Below are 24,538 nucleotides of genomic sequence, written 5' to 3' on the forward strand. Positions count from 1 at the left end.
TGTCCTAACAAGGACCGCTACCAAAGCCACACATCCCGAAGGACCGTCACAAATACCACTTGTCCCGAAGGACCATCACGAAGCCAACTCGTCCCGAAGGATCGTCACAAAGACCATTTCTCCCGAAGAACTTTCACGAAGACCATTAATCCCGAAGGATCGTCTAAATAGGCTGCACGTCCCGAAGGACCGTCACGAAGACCATACATCCTGAAGGACTGCCTAAACAGACCACACATCCCGAAGGACCGTCACGAAGACCATACATCCCGAAGGACCGCCTAAACAAGCAATATTGGCTAAATAGCCCGCCACAAAGGCCACAAATTGGCTAAACAGCCCGCCACAAAGGCCACACAACGTCACAAAGATCAAAGAAATGTCACAAAGAGCATATAACAAACAACCCCGCCACTTAGGCTATTTATTCATGCACTTTCCGAAAATAGAAAAGTTTTAACTCCTACATAGAACTTTCCATTTTTTAGAACCACATAACCAAATTTGAGGTTGAACCCTCTCAACCTCATGTGCATCATGTACAACATCACCATATCATACTTGCACTCAAAACATACCAACCGTCTACCACAGACGTGTCTTTGGCGAATTCCCCAAGTTCGCGCAGACAACAACCACAAATCAATGAACTCTCTGAGTTCATGTAGCCGACACAACAGAAACATCACGGCGAGCTCTCCTAGTTCTCGTCGATGTAATCCTGTCAAGCATGATTATCCAAGATTATGAGCATTTCTTCCAACTTCCAGAAAACCTTGGCGGTACCCGACCCCCAAACATGTTGACTAGTCATCATAGTCATAAGTACTTCCAAGAAGTCTCTTGATCATCAAACAAGTTTTTGGCGAGAACACCTCACTCCCAATCTCTTGCTCTCTTTGATCTCAACTCTCTAACCATAATTATACTACTTGTTCCAATTAAACTATTCGCATTCTCTGACTAGTCCCCTAGTCCATATACGAATTACTCAATCTGGCTACTTTGTTCCAGATGATCCGACAATGTAAGATCAAAAACTATACATCTCCGTCCACACATATCCTGTGAAGTCTCTCCCACTTCACTTTCTAACAACTCATTTGCCTTTACCATTTCACAGTAAAATTCTCAGTCTCAGATTCCAGAACAACTTGTCCTCAGTAGATTCTAGAATCACTATACCAACGTCTAGATTTTTCCGTCAATACTCCATTGAGTTTACGGTTTCCTTACCCGGACTAACTTGTCCATTCTGACTCTAGAATGTCTGTGTTTTGACTAAACATTCTCTCCATATCTTTCCCGATAATGCAAGTTCCTTGAACTTCAAAACTCATTAGTCTGAATGCTAGATCTCCATATAAAGATTCACAAAATTTTCACCACAAATCAACTCTCATCCAGGCATTCCGTTGCCACCCCCATTACAACCAACTTGTACACACCATTTACTTGAAAATATTATATATCCATCTAGAAGCTTCATAAAATCACTTTCCAAAAATATTCTCATTTGCATTAAATCGCCCCTAACAGAGTAAGTCTCCAACTTATCTCCCAGATTCTCAATCCTTACACCGGACACACGGGAAACAATCTCACCGGAACCCCATAATTCCGACAAGACAACCGGCGTCAACCGCTTCTGACAAAAGTTCCACAAATACTAGTTAGAGCAAACTATCTTATACTCTGCAGCTACTAAAAGTAATCATACAAACGTACTTCAGCTCCACAAGCATTTTACATTTATAGACTCTCCACCAAAACAAGCCACTTAAACATGTATCCCAAACACCACCTCATCTAGTTACTGAGTCGCACAACCAACCACCCCTAGCAACCAAGTAACAAGAGAGGTGGGCTGGAATACTTCATTCCGTCCAGCTACGGAAACATTTCTCCGACGAATCCATCGATTCACCGTCTTAGCTTTATCCCGACATTCCTTAGCACTAACTTGGTTCTACAACCACCACGACCTTGCTCCATAAGCTTACTGAGATTCTAGCTCAAACCGAGCTTGTTGGTTCAACCAACAACAAAACTTAACACAATTCAATCCATACAAAAGCTTATATAAACACTCGAATAATTCATAAACTAACCGTTGAAATCGAAGTTCCACCGTTGGATATGAAGCCCGTACTATCACGAGTCTCTCTAACAAATTTCGTCTCGATCAGACAAGTTTTGAACCCCCAAACGCCGCCTAGAAAGAGCCATCTCGGAAAAGTTTCTAAGGTTCATACTTAGCCAGATTTCACAGTTTCAGAGAATTACTTGTCCAGGAAGCAACGAACATAACTCCTCGAAATCAACTCCGAAAGAAGCTATTTCAGATGCTATGGACTCTTGGCTTGATGGAGAACACGCCAGTATAATCAGCATTCCGAACCAATATACTATCCGGCGCCATTGAGCCTCTAAAATCGGCTCCTACACACTGCCTTTATCTCCAACCTTCTTTCACTTTCTTTGTCCTCTTCAGCTCTGTTCACTTTACTCTGTTCTCCCATCACTAGAGAAGCTTTACACAGAAAGAACATGACTATGCAGACCCACAAGAGGCTTCCGCCGCGTCTCTCTCTCTCATCTCCGTCATGATTCCAAAGTTATCCTCTCCTTCACGTCCTCGTTCTTCTCTCCTTCTCTCCGTTTTACTCAAACAGTTAAACCACTTATCTCACTTCCTTACACAACTTTGACCACCGCCATCACTTTCCTCTCTCACACCACCACCGAAACTCAGCCCTCTTCTCACGGCTTGGAATACGTCACGGGAACGAGAACACATCACATTACCTAAATGTCGGTTTGATCAACGTCCTCATTCATATCAAACTCACAATTCTACATATATTTTCTGTTAGAGTTTTGTTTAATTAATTTGATTTAATTAAATTAAACTAAGAAGAGAACATGTGTCTATAAGTGAACATACACGTACCTTCACTCTTTGTATGCGTCGATTAGAAAAGACATATACGTCGGTTGTAGAAACAACGTTTGGTGTAATATATAAACACATCACTTGACATAAACGAAGATATAACAGTTTCGTCTCTTCTTCTCTTCCCGTTAATTTCTGAAAGAAAACATAGTATAGTTTGCTAGGATCTCCGGAGGTGTGTAATCCGAAGATCGATAGTTGAATCCTCAAGATAGACGTCCACTTAACTACTTACAGTATAGTAGGGATGAAATTCTGTCTTAGGAGATTGCAATTTGCAAGCCTCTATAACCGATACGTTTCAATTACGAGAGAGAGAAAGAATCATCAAGTGAATTGTAGTTAAATACATGTGTTTTGATCTGCATCTATATTCTGGGAATAACATTTCTAAAGCCATCTCCCCCAAACCCGTTTAGATCTTGCGTTTCCCTTTTTCCTCTCACGCCAACACCACCTCGACCCGTACTCCTCTCACGACCCCTCTCCCCTTTCATCACTATCGTCACCACAACCCTACACGGAATCACAACAACACGTTGACCACATCTCACTCTCTCAACCTCCATCTCTTTCTCTTTCGACGTCCACTAGGGTATCCTCTCATCGTCCGTCTCGGTCCCCAAGCTCGTCGCTCTCTTTTTTATAAGGACAATTCTTGGGTTCACTTGTAGGGGTGAATAATCCTTTAAATTAAGGAAACAAATCTTAATTAAAGAAATAAATTCTGTAAATCAATCGATTTTAAAATTATTAATTTAAATATTATATTACAGTTTTTAATTATTATATCTAAACCCTAACCATTTTTTATAAACCCAAACAGACATATAATTTTGTTTAATTGTAAAATCTAAACCCTAACTACTCTTTTATAAACCCAAACCGACATAAAATTTTTTTAAATTGTAAAATCTAAACCCTAAACATTCTTTTATAAACCCAAACCGACATATAATTTTGTTTAATTGTAAAATCTAAACCCTAAACACTTTTTTGTAAACCTAAACCGACATATAATTTCATTTAATTGTAAAATCTAAACCCTAACCACTCTTTTGTAAACCCAAATCGACATATAATTTTGTTTAATTGTAAAATCTAAACCCTAAACACTCTTTTGTAAACCCAAACCGACATATAATTTTATTTAATTATAAAATCTAAACCCTAACCACTCTTTTGTAAACCCAAACAGACATATAATTTTGTTTAATTGTAAAATCTAAACCCTAAACACTCTTTTGTAAACCCAAACCGACACATAATTTCATTTAATTGTAAAATCTAAACCATAACCACTCTTTTGTAAACCCAAACCGACATATAATTTTGTTTAAATATAAAATCTAAATCCTAACAATTCTTTATAAACCTAAACCGATATAAAAAATTTTAAATTACAAATTTAAACAATAATCCTCTTTTATAACCCAAACCGACATAATTTCTTTAATAAAAGATCTACATAATTTGTTTCCTTAATTTATATTGTCTTTTTATTTTAATTTTGATTTTTTTTAATATGATATTACATGGCATATTGTTGTATTTTGATTTGTTAATTAAGAGGGGGTGAATGAGAGTTGTTCAGCCCTAGGGGTGAACCCAAAAATTTTTCTTTTTATAAAAAGAGTAAATTAGGGCTTTTGGTTTAGGCTGGTTTAGTTTCGGTTTAATAAACAAAACTCAATTAAACCATATGATCACATTTATATAATTGAGTTTGGTTTAATTAACAACTCCTCCTAAACCAACCAGACTAAACCGATTCAACTTCAGTTCCCGACATAAAATCAAATCATTTATTGTTGTAAAATACTTGGAGTGGATCTTCCATAACTGGTCCATCCGCGGTCCATACACGGCCCATGTACGTCCAAGACAATAAGGCCCATCGGCCACCTCCTTTGTACTTAGTCGGCTTAAGTTTCCTAAAGTGATAAGGCTTTGTCCTTCACTATATATGTATGATTATCGAACATAATGAATAAGAATAAAACAAGAGAAAACCTCCTTCGATTTCTCTAGTTTACAACATGTTATCAGCACGAAGCTCTAAAACCAGCTGAAAAAACCCTTACCCTAAAACCCTAAAAAACCGCTGCCCACAAAGTTCTTGTTCGTCCAAGTCCAGCAATCAGCTCCCATCTGTGTTCGCGGCTAGTTCCTGTTCGGAGATCTGTTCGTGGTTCATGGTTCGTGGTTCGTGGATCAACTCAAGGTACAACCGAGGTCTATAGCTCCCGGTTCAATTCCAGTCAACCCCAAATCGGTGGAAGGTAAATAAGATCAAACCCTCTTAGAACCTATGAATCGAACTTAATCTCTTAATTTATTGGAACCCTGAAACTACAAGTAAACAATCAACAAACAAGTTCTTATGCTTTGAAATCCTAAAACCCTATAACTTTAAAACTTTAAAATCGGTTGTTATAGGTTGTTTAGATTGTTTGCAATTAAACTGTTTATGATATAGTTAAAATCCGGTTGTGTTTGATTGTTTGCTTGATGCATAAGAACCCTAGAACTAAACCATTAAATCCAAAATTCATATAGAAAAATCTAAAGCTGTTTGTTCTAGGTTGTTAGAATCCGATCAGGTTTGATTGTTTTGCTAAAAATCGAAACCCTAAAATCCTAATTAAAATCGGAAATATTCTATGCTTGCATAAAATAAATTAGGATAACTTCTAAATAATTATAGTCATTATCTTAAAAGCTTAAGAAAATATTATGTTGTTATCCCATGTTAGGAAATAGGAAATTTATTCTAAGAAAAGGAAAACTTAAGAAAAAGGAAATCTTTGCATGCTAGTATCTAGGATTGTTGTCTCATGCATATTGAACCACGAAAATTTGAGTATAAATAGAGTGGCATGGTTCAGTCTCAAATACCGCATGGCCCTAAGTGATTGGCATGGTTCGGTCTCAAATATCGCATGGCCTTAAATTGTTGCATGGTACGGTCTCAAATACCGCATGCTAATGATCGAATGTTTGTTCTGTATTGTGCAGATGTCAAAGCTGAACAACCTATCCTATGCTGCCCTTAATGCTTCTGGAGACAATTACTTGCAATGGGCTTTAGACACTAAGATCCATCTGAAATCAAAGGATTTATGCGAATGCATTGAGGATGAGGTTGAATGTGCAGAAAAGGATAAGTACAAGGCAATAATGCATATACGCCACCACCTTGCTAAGAGTCTCAAGAACCAGTACCTCACTGTTGAAGATCCTCTTGACCTTTGGACAGAGCTGAAAGGCAGATATGGACACCAAAAGACGGTGCACTTACCAAAGGCTCAATTAGATTGGAAAAACCTAAGGATACATGACTACCAATCCGTGGATGAGTATAACTCAGAGCTATTTAATATAGTCTCAATCCTAAGGTTATGTGGTACAGAGGTTACTGATAAGGATCTGCTAGAGAAGACATTCTCTACCTTTCACTCCAATAACATACTGCTTCAACAACAGTATCGTGAAAAGGGGTTTAAGACATATGCAGACCTTATCTCTTGTTTGTTGCTAGCTGATCAGAACAATGAGCTATTGATGATGAATAGTGCATTGAGACCTCCTGGTACTACTCCATTACCAGAAGCTCACAAGGTGGATATGGCAAAAAAAAACCCTCAAGAGCCTAAAGAGCCGAAAGAGACTAAGGAGTCTAACTATGTCCATAGGGAAAAGTATGGCTGTGGCCGTAGAGGAGGTGGACGTGGTGGTCCTGGTCGTGGGACCTATCAAGGACACAAATTTGGTGGTCAAGGACGTGGAAACCGATTCGGCTTTGGCCGTGGTCGGGGTAGAGACCGCGGGCAATTTAAACCGCAACATAAGACCAAGTTCACTTGTCATAGATGTGGTATGGAGAACCATTGGATAAAGACTTGCAGAACCTCTAAGCACCTTGTTGATCTCTATCAAGAGAGTCTAAAGAAAAATCCAGAAGCTAATTTGGTTCATCTAGATGGTGAAGGTGATTTCGACCATGAGAAGGATGACCTATTGGATTATGAAACCTCTGATTGTTTAGGAGAGGATAATTAAACTCAAATGTTGTTTTGATTTAATTTTGTGGTTTATGTTTTGCATTTGATTGGGTTATTGTTTTGGATAATTATTTTGGTTTAAATTCAATTATTTATTTTCCTTCAATATATTACTTTAAACGTTTAAAAACATAATTTTGAAGGATAGTGGATCCAGCCACACAATTTTGAAGGATAAGAGATATTTTCTTAATCTCATTATGAAAAATACCAATGTTAGTACAATTGCGGGTATAGCAAACCTAATTGAAGGCTACGGCCAGGCTAATATTTTGCTACCTAATGGCACACATCTTGAAATAAGTGATGCCTTGTATTCACCCAGCTGAAAGAGAAGTTTATTGAGTTTTAAGGACATTCATTTGAATGGTTTCCATGTTGAGACAAAGGGTGAAGGAAACAAAGAGTTTCTATATATTACAGAAATCACCCAAGGACATAAGAAAGTCCTAGAGGCTATACCTGCACTAGCCACTGGTCTTTACCATGCTAGGATTGATATGATAGAAGCTAACTTGGCAATGAATAAGATGTTCAATGAACAATTCAATTTATGGCATGACCGGCTTGGCCATCCGGGTTCTAACATGATGCGTAAGCTAATAAAGAATTTTAATGGGCACACTCTTAAAGAGAGGAAAGTTATCTCTAAACATCTCACGTGTGTTGCATGTGCACAAGGGAAACTTATTATAAGGCCATCACCAGCCAAAGTAAATAAAGAAACTTTGCATTTTCTGGAAAGGATACAAGGAGACATATGTGGACCAATACACCCTCCTTGTGGGACATTTAGATATTTCATGGTCCTTATTGATGCATCGACCAGATGTTCGCATGTTTGCTTATTGTCAACTAGAAACCTTGCATTTGCTAGATTGCTGGCCCAAATTATACGTCTGCGAGCCCACTTTCCAGATTTTCCACTTAAGACTATACGTCTAGACAATGCTGGTGAATTTACATCCCAAGCGTTTAACGATTATTGTATGTCCATGGGGGTGAGTGTGGAACATCCCGTGGCACATGTCCATACACAAAATGGATTAGCTGAATCTTTTATTAAACATATTCAATTGATTGCTCGGCCATTGCTTATGAGGTCGCAGCTTCCTGTGTCGGCTTGGAGACACGCAGTATTACATGCAGCTGAATTAATACGCATCAGGCCATCTAGTGAACATAAGTATTCACCATCCCAATTATTAACAGGTCATGAGCCAGACATATCTCATCTAAAAACATTCGGGTGTGCCGTTTATGTATCAATTGCTCCACCACAGAGAACTAAGATGGGACCTCAAAGGAGGATGGGAATAAATGTTGGATATGATTCTCCCACCATTATTAAGTATCTTGAGCCAACTACGGGTGATTTATTTAAGGCCAGATACGCGGATTGTCAGTTTACTGAATCCGAATTTCCTATGTTGGGTGGAGAGAATAACAAGCTGGTCAAGGAGATATCATGGAATCAAACATCCTTAAATTGGCAAGATCCTTGGACTCTAGCATGTGATGCAGAGGTCCAAAAGATTATACATTTGCAAAAGCTAGCTATTCAATTGCCAGATTCCTTTGCTGACCCAAAGAGAATAACAAAATCGTACATACCAGCTTGTAATGCACCAGTACGTATTGATGTTCAGAAGGAACACAATAATCAATTTGCTCCAGAGTCTAAGGCCCGTTTGAAACGTGGTAGACCATTAGGTTCCAAAGAGGTTTAAGGCCCGTTTCCGAGATTAAGGAAATTATAGACATGGCCGCGGCAAATCCTAAGGTACCGAATGAGGTTTGGGACGCTGAACCTCAAGGACCTGAAGGTGTTGATTATAATGAGATCTCAATCAATTATATCATGTCTGGAATACAATGGAACCAAAAAGATGTCGACATCGATGAAATATTTGCATACAAGGTAGCACTTGAGATAAATGAGGATCATGAACCCACGTCTATATTAGAGTGCACTGAAAGTAAAGATTGGTTAAAATGGAAAGAAGCCATTGACGTGGAGTTAAACTCTTTAAAGAAGAGGAATGTGTGTGGTCCGATCTTAAGGACACCATTCAATATAAAGTCAGTTGGACATAAGTGGGTCTTTGTAAGAAAGAGAAATTAGAATAATGAAATCGTGAGATATAAGGCACGACTTGTGGCACAAAGATTCTCTCAAAGACCAGGAATACATTATGAGGAGACACACTCCCCTGTGATGGATGCAACGACTTTTAGATATTTGCTAAGTTTGGCTATAAGAGAAAAACTGGATTTGCGGTTAATGGATGTTGTAACCGCATATTTATATGGTCCACTGGAAAATGAGATTTATATGAGATTACCATAGGGTATTGAGCTCAAAGATAAGAGTGGTTCTCAAGAACAATACTGCATAAGGCTAGACAAATCCCTTTATGGACTGAAACAAAGTGGGAGAATGTGGTACAATAGATTAAGTGAGTACCTAGCCAAAGAGGGCTATAAGAATGATCCAATTAGTCCATGTATTTTTATAAAGAAGTTTGCAAACAAAGGGTTTGTAATCATAGCAGTATATGTGGATGATTTGAATATCCTAGGAACCTGTGGGGAAATCACCCAAACAGTTGAATATCTCAAGAAAGAGTTTGAAATGAAAGACCTAGGTAAAACTAAGTTCTGTTTGGGATTGCAGCTTGAGTACATAAATGATGGAATCCTTGTGCATCAAATGACATATACAGAAAAGGTACTCAAGAGGTTTAATATGGACCAAGCTCACCCATTAACTAGCCCAATGGTTGTAAGGAGCCTTGATTTGGATAAAGATCCATTCGGTCCAAAGAAGGACGATAAAGAGATTCTCGGTCCGGATTTGCCATACCTCAGTGCTATAGGAGTTTTAATGTTCTTGGCTAGCCACACGAGACCGGACATATGTTTTGCCGTGAACCACCTAGCAAGATTTAGTTCTTGTCCGACCCAAAGGCACTGGAACGGTATTAAACATGTGTTATGTTACCTACAAGGGACGACATATTTGGGTTTATATTATATTAACTATAACAAAGAAGGTTTAGTTGGTTTTGTTGATGCAAGTTACTTATCAGATCCACATAATTCAAAGTCTCAAACTGGCTATTTGTTTACATACGGTGGTACCGCGATTTCGTGGCGTTCTATGGAGCAAAGCATTGTGGCCACTTCATCTAATCACGCGGAGATTCTAGCAATTCACGAAGCCAGCCGTGAATGTGTTTGGTTGAGATCGATGATTCAACATATCAGGACAGATTGTGGCATGGCTGACGATAAGGAAGCAACAGTTACATATGAGGACAATACGGCTTGCATCGCACAACTCAAGGAAGGATACATTAAAGGAGATCGGACGAAGTACATCTTACCCAAGTTCTTCTTCACACATGAATTACAAAAGGCCGGAGAAGTTCAAGTGGTACAAGTTCAGGCTTGCGACAACTCAGCCGATCTCTTCACCTAGTCATTGCCGACATCGATATTCAAGAAGCTCACGCACCAGATTGGAATGCGGAGACTTCAAGACTTTTAGTGATGATTGGAACAGGGGAAGCAATATGTGCTGTACTCTTTTTCCTTCACCATGGTTTTGTCCCATTGGGTTTTCATGGTAAGGTTTTAATGAGGCAGCACCCCCAAGCGTATTGCACCGATCCCTTAGCATCGACATGGTTATGTCATCCAAGGGGGAGTGTTGTAAAACAGTTGGAGTGGATCTTCCATAACCGGTCCATCCACGGTCCATCCACGGTCCATACACGACCCATGTACGTCCAAGACAATAAGGCCCATCAACCACCTCTTTTGTACTTAGTCGGTTTAAGTTTCCTAAAGTGATAAGGCTTTGTCCTTCACTATTTATATATGATTATCGAATATAATGAATAAGAGTAAGACAAGAGAAAACCTCCTTCGATTTCTCTAGTTTACAACATTTATATATTAATCTTTGGGACACGTGCGTGACAATTATAACAAAAAATATTGGGTATTAAATGTTCAAATTAAAATAAATTAATATTTTTTTTTGGTAATTTTCCCTAAAGTTATGTTATTAAAACCCATAAACCAATCAATATTTTGAAAAGAAAATATGTGAAATTTTAGTGATACAATTTTCTCTAATCTGTTGTTATAGAGGAGATTGGTTTGCTCCAAAACATATTTCATGTGTTCCATAAACTCGATCGTATTTTCAGGTTTAAAGAGTAACCTTATAATTTAATGTGTTAGTTGAGAAATAAATGATTCGTCAACAGTTTCACTACCGATCCAAAACACACAATTCCACTACCGAATATATTTGAAATTTTACACTCAAAGCAAACGATTAGACACTTCACTACATCTCTTTAGTTTTTAATATAAAAAAGGACAATTCCACTACAGATTATAATACAAATTTAGACTGGAAACAATAATGTTAGTTAAAAATAAAATTAAAAAAAAGAAACACAAAACTCATATTTTAATTTTCCACCCAAACTTCTATACTCTCGGCTGTCCAATTCCCCCCAGAAAAATAATTCTGCAATTATTTCTCTCCATATCTAAACTTCGATATTCATTTCCCCATCAAATGAATGTTCGAAACTTAATTACACATTGTGCTTGGTTAGTGTTGGTTTATTGTAGTCTTAACCAAAACGAACGAACTTAAACCACCCATAAACCAATTTAACTCGCAGCCTAGACCCGATTAAAACCCCAAATCATAAAGATGCCCTAATCGAAAACAATACTTAGATTCATGATTGCTAGAATAATTACTCGATACATTTAACCGCAAGGCAATATATACGGTGTCGAATCCCCAAGAACCAATGGTATACTAAAGATTTGTGAGAATCGTAAATAGCTAAAATGAGCGAAAGATAATTTGTTTGGTTTCAGAAATTGTAAATAAAAATACAAGAAATCTATACTATGAAAGATGACCAAATCTCTCCATTTGAGTGATACATCAACAATGGAGAGAGTGCCACATGTCTATCATCATTAAAAACAATAGACCTAAATTTAAAGGAATATGAAACATTTTTCATGTCTTTTATTCTTTTTTATATCACAAACAGTTTCAGTATTTACATAAGAAATTTAGAGAAGCTTAGAACATGTTCCAAGAAAATAGATAGATCACCAAAAGACAAAGGGCATCGAGAGTGAATCAAAGCGCCACTTTTTCTCTTAGTGTAAACCATGAATGTATGGGCATATGGTTTAGGCGTTACAATTTTGTCTATAGTTTGAAGAGTTGCAGCAGTGATAGAGAGATATTGGTTAATATTGTAGAGAAATTCATGAAAATTTATCCTCAAGAAAATAAAATTTTATATATAAAGAAAAATAAGTACTACAGTGATCTCTTCATCTGAGAGAGTGGCTATAGGGTTAATTTGAGCTAATCAATTACCGACCTTGCTGATTAGATAACCCCATCACCCATTGAAAGTAGTGACAATCCTGGATACACCCTGGAGAGCATGGAGGCTGATACGACCTCCTTCTTCACTAACCAATGAGGTACAATTTTCATCCAAACTATTGTTTGTAATATTGTATTGTAATTTGTTTCTTTTTCAGATTTTGATTTACACTAGGGACTGTGTAATTTAAGTTCTTTTCGTTGAATGTACGTGCATGAGTTGAATTGTGGTGCTATGCGTGGTTACGTACGTTGACGTCGGGTTAATTTAATATGGTGAATCGTGTATAATTGGGAATAATTATATTGGCTTGGTTTGGTTTAATTGTCAAATTCTGGTTAATCGATTTAATTAATTAGCACAAAGTCAAGCATATATCAAGCGGGGTATGCGTTCTGGATTTGGTTTAATAGAACAAATCATGGATTATAATTTTTGATCGTCTAATATAAACTGTTGCAGACCGAGGTTGCTGTTAAAACAAAATTTATTGTTGCAAGTGCTAAACCGAGAATGCGATTTGTGTGGCTAAGGTGAGGACTAGTTGGTGTCTTTTTCATATGCCGATATGTTTAGATAGTTACTTAGTTTAAGGTTAAGCCAAGTATACCTATGGATTATATATAAATAATCTTAGTTGATTGTTGAGTGTAATAATATATATTTACTAAATAAAAGGTAAAGAAAAAGAATTAGTAATAGGATTTGAAAATTAAAAGAACTAGATATTTTAAAACAGGATTGTGTGGTGTGTGATAAAATAAATTGTTTGAGTGAGGAGAAAATGTGCCAAGAGGCACGAAGAAGCGGGAGAACCGCAGAGAGCCCTACAAGGAATTCTCCTTGTAGTTGTGTGGTGGTCTACGGGCGCGGAATGCGGGTAGATCAGGATTGGCTGCGGAATGCAGGTAGATCAGGATTGGCTGACGAGCCAACGCGTTGTGTGTGGAAGAAGTGCGAGAAGCATGAGGAATCCGGATACGCAAATGAAAAAGTGCAGGAAGAAGTGCGAAAGCATGAGGAATCCCGTAATGCACGGTAATAGAAATGTGCAGGAAGAAGTGCGAAAGCATGAGGAATCCCGTAATGCACGGCGACGGAAATGTGCAGGAAGAAGTGCGAAAGCATGAGAAATTCCGTAATGCACAGCGTTGTTTATGGGACGTAGTCTCATTTGTTTGAAGTTTGTGTGTCGTTGACACGTGATTGATTGCTTGTCTTAGGTTTAGACTTTGTGATGGTCTAAGCATGTTTGTGTATGAAGACTTCGTGAGCCCTAAGGCTTGCCCTCACTGAGTAATTGTCAATTACTCACCCCTCTCTTTTTACAGGTTGGTTAAGCTAAGAGTTCTTTTTGCAAGGTTAGTTGGTAGTTTTGCATTTAAAGAGCTTTTGGGCCGGGCCAGGGAGTCAAGCCATTGACCAGTTCTGGGTATCGAATTCGGGTGTTACAAAATCACAGGAGGCTAAAGTCTTTTTAGCGAACGAATCTGCCACATGATTGGTAAGATAAGGAGTAAAATTGAAAATTATAGCAACAAAGCTACTCCGTAGTTCTCGGATATCTTGCAAGAGTCCAAAAAGCTTTATGTGAAACTATCTTCATTTATCAAACTGAAAAGATTATATGGCTTTCACATACTTACGTACGTGACATGAAAATTTGTAGAAATATAGTTGTCGAACATATATATTGACATATAAAAAGTTCTTGTCGTGAAGAAATGTCAAAATAGAATGCTTTTTCTTTCCTTTGGTAATGCCAATACAAAATCATATCTATTGATAACACTATAAAACTGAAATTGGAAATAAAACCAAATCTATTATTCAAATCTCAAACTAAAAAGTCGAAACAAAAGAGTTGGTTAAAACTAAACAAAAAGATACACAAAACGCGGTCAAAAAAACGATTTTTTCTCATATTTTTAATTTGTATAAAAATATATATCTACATAACGACAATAGAGTTGGTTAAAAATTTAATATATACCTACATAACCTCAAGAGAGTTGGTTAAAAATTAAATGAAGAAACGAAAAACACGTTGTAACAAACTACGAACAGACCTTCTGCTTGGCCAAACTTTAAACTGCAGGCTGAGAAACTATCGCTGGCCCTGTCCTTTATAGCTAAGAGTGTCACAAGTGGCAAACAATCACAATCATATATATAGCTCAGGGCTACCATTTTTGGTTACAATCTTTAAAACAAGAATGTCACAAGTGGCAAACGATCACAATCATATATAGCTCAGGAATGGAAAACAATCTTTGAAACAATCACTATCTTATATAGCTCAGGAATCACAATCATATATAGCTCAGGAATGGAAAACAATCTTTGAAACAATCACAATCTTTGGCAAACAATCACAATCAAATATAGCTCAGGAATGGAAAACAATCTTTGAAACAAGAAAGACTAACTTAGGTGCTTTCTTGATAGCTAAGAGTGTCACAAGTGGCAAACGATCACAATCATATATAGTTCAGGGCTACCATTTTTGTTTACAGAGAGTTTTTGTCTCAGACGAAAGATATATTTAGTTGCTTTGGCTCCTTGTTTATGATTGTTTTGGTTCCTTTTTGTAAAGTGTAAAACTTTCAGTCTTAATTTATGGAAATCATTCAGAAGAAAATAAAAAACAAACTCCGTTCTTATATTTCCCTCTCCAAACTACTCATATACAAGAATTGATAAAATATATTATCGACATAATATAATAATTATACGATTAGCAGTTAGCACGAACATACATTATAACCACTAAATCTTTAACATAAAATAAAGGGGTTTTTGGTCATAACATAAAATCTTGTTTATGATTGTATTCAGATGCACAAATATCGAATTAAAAAACAAACATAATTTTATCCAGATACAATTTATAGACGCATGAACCAACAACGCAAACGAACATTATTTAGATGTTTAGATATTGCGTCCAAATACTGCGTCTTGATACTGTATCCAGATATTGCATCTAATGCACAAAACGAACATGGCCAAAATATAACCAGCCAAACTTATACGGAATATCCTAAATAATATATTAAGGAACACAAAACTTCAACAAAATTCTCTGTTTGGTTCTATTTAACCTAGGAGAAAAAGAAAAGAAAATATAAACTCTTCTTGGTCTGAATTAGAGATCATCAGGAGGTGAAGGTAACAATTTTGTTGGTCCACGCGGCATGTGATAAACCTGGCTATTAAACAAAGTTTTGTGGTTGCAAATTGTAGACCAACTAGTATTTAAGCGAGCCTTGTTTCATCATCAGTTCATCAATACAAGCTTATAACTCTCCACATACATTTTTGTGGTCAGACAACTAATCAATCGAAAGATGGAAGGAAAAACATTGATTCTAAGTGTGCTCGTAATGAGTCTGTTCATGGCACAAATTCAAGTTGATGCAAAGAGCTGCTGTCCCTCCACCGCTGCTAGATATGTCTATAATTATTGCCGCCTTGAAGGAGCTCCTAGAAAAAGTTGTGCTAAACTCAGTCGCTGCAAACTCGTTAACGGGGAATGTCCTAATGGATATACTAAGGACATTCTTGAGAACACAGGTAAATTAATTATTATTTTACGTTATTAAATACGGATCAAGATTTCATTATTTAGTTGTTTTGATTTTTGTTTCAAGGTGATGCTGTGAATAAATACTGCAATGTTGGGTGTGTATCTTCTATCTGCTGTGCTTTAACCACTCTCAATAACTCCGGTAAAGCGAACTAGTAAATCTCATTATCATTACTATAGAAAGTTTTGTTTAAATACTTCACAAGAGAACATATTTATAATACATTCAAATTTTGTTTCAATGACTAGATGCTAGTGAAATCGTGAATAGAGCTGTTGAAAAATGTGTCATGGCATGTTCTACAATCTGCACCAAGGGCTCAATAAATGCAGTTGAAACTGCCTAAACAACCATATCCATGAAGATACCACATACATCTTCAGGTGAAGGGGGTGGTCATATTTCACAGGGTTGTTTTTCATGTTTTCAATAATTGTCGTGTGTGACAAAAATGTAGAAGGTTGTCGATCTGTAGATTGTGTATGCCTTCTATTTTCTATCTTTAAAATAAATAATAACATGTGTTTAAAATTTTAAATTGAGAGATTAATTAAGTGACTAATTTAATTCAAGTAATACATCCAAAATGTAAAAAACCAAGATGGATTAGCCATATGTCTATAATCATCATTTAAACATCATAAATCCCTCATTCATTTATTTGTGAGAACCATAAAATTCAACTAGACACTGATTTCAAAAATACAAAATATCTATTAAAAAAAAACAATTTTAAGAAAATAATAAGATTAATAAATGAAAGAGAGGAAAAAAAAACTATCATTTCCTGTTATGAATAATTCTATTGTTATATGGATGTCCTTTATCGGTCCATTAGGTTAACAGATGGGCTCGAACGTCATGAACGGCCCACACGCGTACGACGGCCTAATCCTCGCAATGTGGATTGAGTCGGTTTGGTTATTGATGTTCTTTGTTTTGGTTTTATCCTCTGGTGTTCTCCTCCTCATCTCTTTGGAACTCAATAGTCTCTTCTATAAAAGTAATAAAAATAACCATAGAAGGTAGTCATAATTATCTATTAAACCTTGGTGTCTTCTGTTCTTTATTAACTCTGATTGGGACCTTAACAATTGATATCAGAGCTAGCATTCTACTTTTGATTCGGACTACTTGTGGTGTCAAGAGCAAATTTCTTTATCATCAACGTTTGATTCGGACCACTATTGGTGGTGTTAAACATGGCACGAACTAACAAAGAGAGAATTGAAGAATTCGAAGCTAATGTCACAGAACTGCGGTAGGATATCCAGAAGCTAAACCATGACATGAACGACAGATTTCAGACATTAGAAGATACTTTGAATTCGCATAGCGGATACACTCACGCCGTGATAAGGCCATCGACCAAAGCCTATCCAAGACCGAAGAGGAGATCAACATACCTATTATGAGGAGCACACCACGAACAAGGTCAAGGAAAAGGAGCATAATAGAGGCATTTAACAAGTCAATAGAGAGCTTAATCACTCTCATAGAGCACAAAGATCTCAAAGGAAAGCTACTCACCAAGGAGATCACCCGAGAAACCCCATTCGGACCAGAAAGCGAGTCAAGTGTCTCAAAGACTCAAGAAGTGGAGATTGATCATGAAGAAACTGGAATCATCAACGAGAATCAAGGAGAAGCTTACTTGAAGCTCAAGACTCAAATTACGTCCTTTTTGCCAGTTTTGCAAGGAACGAGGGAATCAACTTTGTTCACCATTACCAAAAAGCTCCCGTACGAGTTGGGGCTTACACACACATAGGAGAAACTCAAATTGTGCTTCACGTGCCAATGGAACCAAGGTAAGCATTTGAGTTTAATTTCATTAACAAGCCTCCTTTTATGTTTTATTTGCAGGAACTTCCATTAGTTTAAGTTCTTTCTTTTTACTCCTTAATAAGACTTGTCATTTGTGAGTTTAGCACTTTCCTTTTTCTGTAATGAAGACCCTCGAAGGTCACAACTGACGAGCATATTAATAAGGCTCCCCCGAAGCTTTTGTAACACACGTTTTGCTTGTGAAATAAAAAACCTAGTTTTCTTACAAAGAGAACTCGCAGCTGCCCTAGAACCTTATGTGTGATTCCTTGTGTTCTCGAGCATCTAGACTTATCACAACTTCCATCCGTCAGCTGTGTGGCGTCTAACGATCCCTTGTTATCTTTGTTCATCGACCATCTCGCCGGAATTCCCAAAGAGTGTCGTACGGCCAGTTGGTGATTCTCGGTCAATCCATCCTTGTAGGATCTGCTAATCTTGATCCTATACCACGACGGGACGAGAAGGGGACAACAATGCTACGAGATCAACTCTATGAACCAGAGACGAGCATCAGCTGTTGGCACAAGGAGATAACATTAATCCAAACGCTCCAGCGCGAAGGGTGAAGCTTGACTTCCCTCGCTTCAAAGGAGGAGATCCGACTGTGTGGGTGAGCAAGACCAAACAATACTTTGAATACAATAGCACGCCAGTCGACCAGAAGGTTCAGTTTGCTGCATATAACTTTGAAGATGAGGCTAATGAATGGCGGCAGGCCATGGCCAAGGCTCTGCTAGAAGATGGAATTCAAATCACATGGGCGGTGTTTGCGGAAGAATTATGGGTTCGCTTTGGACCGACTGACAGGGAAGATTTCGAGGAGGCCTTGTAAAAAATACGACAAACAGGGACTCTTCAAGAATATCAACGAATTTCAAGAGATTGCAGAACAAGGTCGAAACATCCGTACACTGTCCACGATCGTTGGGTTCAACCCTCCCACATAAGTTCCGATTAGCCTTGAAGAGTCCCTGTTTGTCGTATTGAATCTAGCCCGCCTCAAAGATGAGCAGATGCAACGCCAGAAAAAGAAGGGTAATTTAAGTACCACATACCGATCGGTAACTAGTACACCAACCAACAAGTTCATTACAACAAGAGAGGTGGAGCCGGTACCATCGCCTAGGAAACTTAGTTGGGAAGAACTAAAAAAGAAGAAGACTTTGGGCTTATGTTTTCGTTGTTATGAGAAATATATTCCTGGCCATCAGTGTAAACAGCCTCAAGTGTTCATCATGGAGGGTGAAGATGATGGAGAGGCAGAGGACACTAATGAGGAAGAACTGGAAGACCGGGTAGAGTGCACCACAAACACTATGGCTCCAGTCCCGAATTGGTAACAAGACATTAACGGCTTTGGTGGATAGTGGGTCTACCCACAATTTCATTAGTGAGAGAACCGCTTGCGATTTAAGGGTTGCAGTTACTGTGGTGAAGTCTTTTGTAGTCAAGGTAGTAGATGGGAAGACATTATAGTGCAAAGGGAAGTTCGATGGGAAGACATTGGTCGGGTTGGACGTGTAACTAGGAGTACAATGGCTTTGCAGTTTGGGACCAATCGTGTGTGACTAGTCTGCACAGAAAATGGAGTTTGAATGGGAAGGGAAAATGCGTAAGTTGCAAGGGGTTCAAGCGAGTCTACAAGAGGCTAACCCGCGGGAAGTAGAAAAGGAAGCTCGACAGGGTCAGGCTCTGTTTGCTATCCAGATTAGTTAAACATTAGAGAAAGAAGTAGGGATACCATGCGAGAGGCAGCATCTCATACAGGAGTACGATGACTTATGTCGTGCCCCAACGACACTTCCTCCCCATAGAAACATTGGGCATCATATACCGTTGCAAGAAGGTACGGACCCGGTGAACGTCTGACCCTATCGTTACGCGCATTTTCAAAAGGAGGAAATCAAGAGGCAAGTGAATGAGATGTTGCAAGCTGGTATTATTCGTACTAGTTCCAGTCCATTCTCATCACCGGTCCTACTTGTGAAAAAGAAGGATGGGACTTGGCGGTTTTGTATGGATTATCGAGCTCTCAACTCGGTTACCATCAAGGATAGATTCCCGATTCCAACTGTTGACGACATGTTAGACTAACTCCATGGTGTGGTTTTCTTTACCAAACGGGATCTCACGACAAGGTATCACCAGGTAAGTATGCATCCGGCGGATATCCCAAATACAGCATTCTGGACGCATAATGGACATTACGAGTACATGGTGATACCGTTCGATCTATGCAATGCCCCATCTACATTTCAGGCTTTGATGAACGATATCTTCAAACCATTTCTTTGCCGCTATGTGCTGGTATTTTTGACGACATTATCGTCTATAGTTCTACTTGGGAAACACATCTTGAGCATGTTGAGCAGATTTTCTCGATTCTCCGACGGTCGCAGCTGGCGGTGAAGCTTAAAAAGTGTGACTTTGGTCAGCGGGAAATGGAATATATTGGGCACATTATCTCTACTGATGGTGTAAAAGTTGATAGAGCAAAGGTACAAGCTATGCTGGATTGTCCAGTGCCCACGACAATCACGGAGCTTCGCGGATTCCTTGGCTTGACGGGTATTACCGTAAGTTCGTTAAGGATTATGGCCTTGTTGCACGTCCTCTCACAAATTTTATTCGTAAGGGTTGTTTTACGTGGAGTGTCGAGGCGAAAGAGGCATTCTTGGTTTTAAAGGTAGCCTTGACCATGACGCCTACGTTGGCATTGCCAGATTTCTCGAGGCCATTTGTGATCCAGACAGATGCATCCGGTGAGGGTATCGGTGCTGTTTTGTCCCAAGCGGATAGACCAATAGCTTACATGAGTCGAGCCTTAAGGGTGGCTAAGTGTTCTTGGTCCACGTATGTGCGGGAGATGCTTGCGATAGTTATCGCGATTTAGACATGGAGGCCCTATCTCCTTGGGTTGGCGGTTTGTCATACAAACTGACCATAGTAGTCTACGCTACCTTTTGGAGCAACGTATTTTAACACCAGAACAACAGAAGTGTACTCCGCACATATAAGCGACTAGCACGACAGTTCTATTGGCCGTCAATGCACCGGATGGTGAAGCAACATGTGGCAGAATGTGATATCTGTCAGCGTGCTAAGTCGTCATCACTTGCACCGGCGGGACTACTCCAACCGTTACTTGTACGAGATCGAATTTGGGAGGATGTCTCGATGGACTTTGTCGACGGGCTTCCACGCTCCAATGGTCATACGTAGATCATGGTGGTTGTTGACCGATTGTCTAAGTCCGCTCACCTGGTCGCTTTGGCACACCCGTACACTGCCAAAATGGTGGCTGCAAAGTTTGTTGATGCTATCGTCCGTCACCATGGAATGCCTCGGTCTATTGGTAGTGACCGTGACCCAATATTTGTGAGTTTGTTTTGGAGAGAATTCTGGAAATTGGCAGGGACACAGTTGCAAATGTCCTCGGCATACCACCCGCAGTCCGACGGTCAAACGGAGGTGGTTAACCATTGTATAGAGCAGTTTATTTGGTGTTTTGTTCAGAACCGCCCCATGTAATGGAGTTCTCTCTTACCTTGGGCAGAATTTCGGTACAACACGACTTATCATTCACCTAGAGGAACAACCCCATTCCACGCACTGTACGGTCGCGCTCCACCGACCATTCCGACGTAGAGATTGGTTCTTTAACTTTAGTTGAGGTTGACGAACAATTGGCAAGTAGGGAGGAGTTGTTATCTAAGTTAAAGCAGCACCTAAATGCTGCGAACAACCGTACCAAACAGCACTCCGACGCGAAGCGATGAGACTTGTAGTTGGAAAGCGGCCGTTGGGTTTACCTTTGTCTCATAAGTACGTTGGCCTGTTCATGGTGGAGGAAAAGATTGGAGAGGTCGCTTATCGTTTGGCACTTCCGGCGGGCTCAAGGATCCATCCGGTGTTTCATGTTTCTCTGTTGAAGCCGTACATTGGAACGACACCGCCAACGCCGGGAGAGCTTCCCCCGCTTAGGGAGAACGGGTATCTCCATTTGCAGCCTGAAAACACTCTCCGTAGGCGGCAATTGCAGGTTGGAAACAAGAAGCTGTGGGAGCTGTTAATCAAGTGGAAAGGCTTGAGTGATGAGGATGTGACGTGGGAAGATGAAGAGCAAGTCTTGGCAAGTTTTCCTACCTTTGTTCCCAACCTTGAGGACAAGGTTGTTCTTCGGGGGCGGGGTATTGATGGGCTCGAACGTGATGAACGGCCCACACGCGTACGACGGCCTAATCCTCGCTATGCGGATTAAGTCGGTTTGGTTATTGGTGTTACTTGTTTTGGCTTTATCTTAGGATAGGATAATTACGTATGGCTTTGGTGTTTATCCTCTGGTGTTCTCCTCCTCATCTCTTTGGGACTCAATAGTCTCTTCTATAAAAGCAATAAAAATAACCATAGAAGGTAGTCATAACTATTTATTTAACATTGGTGTCTTGTGTTCTTTATTAACTCTGATTGGGACCTTAACATCAACCCTAAACTCTAAAATTGTTTCTATATATATTGTATCCTATGGAATGTAATAATAACAGAAAGGACAATTCTATACCCTCTATAGGGTCAAATTCTCCAGAGCTCCCTACTCTCCAACAAAAATTCTCAAATTCTATAACTTAATTTATTTTTGATTTAAAACAATTCGAAAAAATAAGTAAATACCTTTAGACCCCCAATAGTTAGAGAATATTACTAATCCAACCAACCAAAATGGATTGAATACCCAAACCTTTTATACTCGGGTTGAATTTTTTTTTTAACTTTAAAAATCCTTAAAATCAAAAAATTTTTTCTTCGTTTGATCCTCAAAAAAACCAACATCTCGATTCATCTTCTTTTTCCTGTATGATGCAAATAGAGACAACTTGTAACGGTGTAAACAACATTATGCAATTGAAATCGATTTCTTATTTTTGACTTTGTATAGAATTTGATTAAAAGAAAGGAAATTGTGTGAAGATTTTGATTGAAATTAGGGAAATATGTGTAGAATTGGTCTCAATTATGTTCATTAGGTTTCCGAATTGATTAGAAGTGCTAATAATCTAATCAATTTTTTTTGAAGGTTTGTGGAAGGAAGGGTGAAAAGTCGAATTGAACCCAGTATATACCTCTAGAACCAGAGAAAATCATCGAGGATGGAGATATAGAAGAAGAAGAAGACACTGGCGGCGAAAGTTGATTCTAATGAAGCTATTGAGCCAACATCTTTAAAACGTGAAAAACTAAGTAAAACTTGGTACAACTAAGTAGTTATAAAATTCAAAAACAAAAGGTACAACTTGGTACAAATTGGTATAACTTGATCTAGCAACACCATGCTCCAATAACAACCGTGATTGCATAACTCCAATCACTTTAGAAAGGTTTCACTCGAGTTCAAACCTCTAAGACGTGAATCATATTTCCATTTTAATTTGATCTTCATAGTCATAAACATGTTGAACAGTTGTACCCGTTTGTCCAGTTTGTACAAGTTGTACAAACTAGTGACGAACTGAATCTTAAAACCTGGGATTGAATATTAAACCTAAATTTTACGAATCCTAATACTTGTTCTCTCTTGTCCTCATTGTCTCTCTTTAATAGGGAATGATTTTGTTTGTCAAAAAAAAAAGATCGAGACTGATTTTTTTTTAAAATTGAAATTTCAAAACTCTAAATAAAGTGGGGGGGGGGAGGGGAGGTCAAATCGCACGTGGTCAAATTGTGTCATCATAAAATCCACGTGGCGCCGTAAAGTAAGTACAATTGCCAGGTGGCGCCGCAAAAACAAACATAGTTATTCCAAGTTTTCAAGTTGTACTACCTTATACATAGCTGTACTTTTTGAGATTTTTTGTGTATAATCTCAGTTATACCTGTATTAAAACTAAACTATTTTAGTTAGACCAAATATTTTACTTATTTGTATAACATTATCCATGTGTTCATGCAAAAATATGTGTCAAAACTTTATTTTTGTGTGTTTTGCAATGTAATTGAGTTAACAATAAGAAAGTCATCTTAAAACTATAAGATCTTTCTTGTACACAAATGAATTTAGTGAAGACTATCTTTTTTTTTTATAATGTGACTTTAGAATACGTGTCACACAAATTTAAGTTTATAAAGTGAATATGAAGATTTTTAACATTGTCTAACAAATTTTAATTTATAAAGCACATATAATTTTTAAAAAATTGGTGGTAGTTGTACCGTTAGGTTGTAGCAAGTTTTACTACAAACGGAATAGGAGTAAACACATACATAATTGTACCATTATAAAACCAAGTTTTACCAAGTTGTACAAAATCATAGAGTACAAATACATTTAAAATTACACTAATCTTTAATCTTATATTGGCTTCCTCCCTCGCTCTGAAACCAGCTATCCAAATTTCTCCCTAGCTGTCATTTATGATTTCGCAAGGTTGGTCAATGTGTTGTCCTAAAAAATTAGAAATAAAACTAAATTAGTACACAATAAAATACCAGTTGTACCGTTAGGAATATCAGCTGTACCAGTTATATCAATTTTTTAGTTATACCAATTATACCAATTATGGCAGTTATACTCAGTTTTCTAGTTTTACTATGTTTGCAACAATGGATTTTCGAACCAAAAAAACTAAGCTACATATGTTTTACTACGATTCAGCC

General features: G+C 38.2%; 4 protein-coding genes across 4 annotated transcripts; all 4 read left to right on the forward strand.

Moving 5' to 3' along the window:
* Positions 1 to 5,898: 5,898 nt before the first annotated feature.
* On the forward strand, positions 5,899 to 7,018 carry LOC147934477 (uncharacterized). Its single transcript, XM_087472646.1, has 4 exons — positions 5,899 to 5,919; positions 5,975 to 6,177; positions 6,289 to 6,530; positions 6,606 to 7,018. Exons 1-4 carry the CDS (start codon positions 5,899 to 5,901, stop codon positions 7,016 to 7,018), a joined length of 879 nt encoding a protein of 292 aa, XP_087328772.1.
* Positions 7,019 to 15,554: 8,536 nt separating this feature from the next.
* LOC104724186 (putative thionin-2.4) lies at positions 15,555 to 16,595 on the forward strand. Its single transcript, XM_010442635.3, has 3 exons — positions 15,555 to 16,043; positions 16,121 to 16,198; positions 16,306 to 16,595. The coding sequence occupies exons 1-3, from the start codon at positions 15,818 to 15,820 to the stop codon at positions 16,401 to 16,403; spliced, it is 402 nt and encodes a 133-aa protein (XP_010440937.1). The 5' UTR covers positions 15,555 to 15,817; the 3' UTR covers positions 16,404 to 16,595.
* Positions 16,596 to 17,857: 1,262 nt separating this feature from the next.
* LOC147934478 (uncharacterized) lies at positions 17,858 to 19,981 on the forward strand. The gene is made up of 6 exons (XM_087472647.1): positions 17,858 to 17,868; positions 18,389 to 18,715; positions 18,846 to 18,948; positions 19,099 to 19,223; positions 19,335 to 19,407; positions 19,784 to 19,981. Exons 1-6 carry the CDS (start codon positions 17,858 to 17,860, stop codon positions 19,979 to 19,981), a joined length of 837 nt encoding a protein of 278 aa, XP_087328773.1.
* Positions 19,982 to 21,662: 1,681 nt separating this feature from the next.
* LOC147934479 (uncharacterized) lies at positions 21,663 to 22,148 on the forward strand. The gene has a single exon (XM_087472648.1). It carries the CDS (start codon positions 21,663 to 21,665, stop codon positions 22,146 to 22,148), a length of 486 nt encoding a protein of 161 aa, XP_087328774.1.
* The last annotated feature ends 2,390 nt before the right edge of the window (positions 22,149 to 24,538 follow it).

This window comes from Camelina sativa, chromosome 11 (assembly GCF_030686135.1).
Source record: "Camelina sativa cultivar CO46 ecotype springtype chromosome 11, ASM3068613v1".
Taxonomy (NCBI): Eukaryota; Viridiplantae; Streptophyta; class Magnoliopsida; order Brassicales; family Brassicaceae; genus Camelina; species Camelina sativa.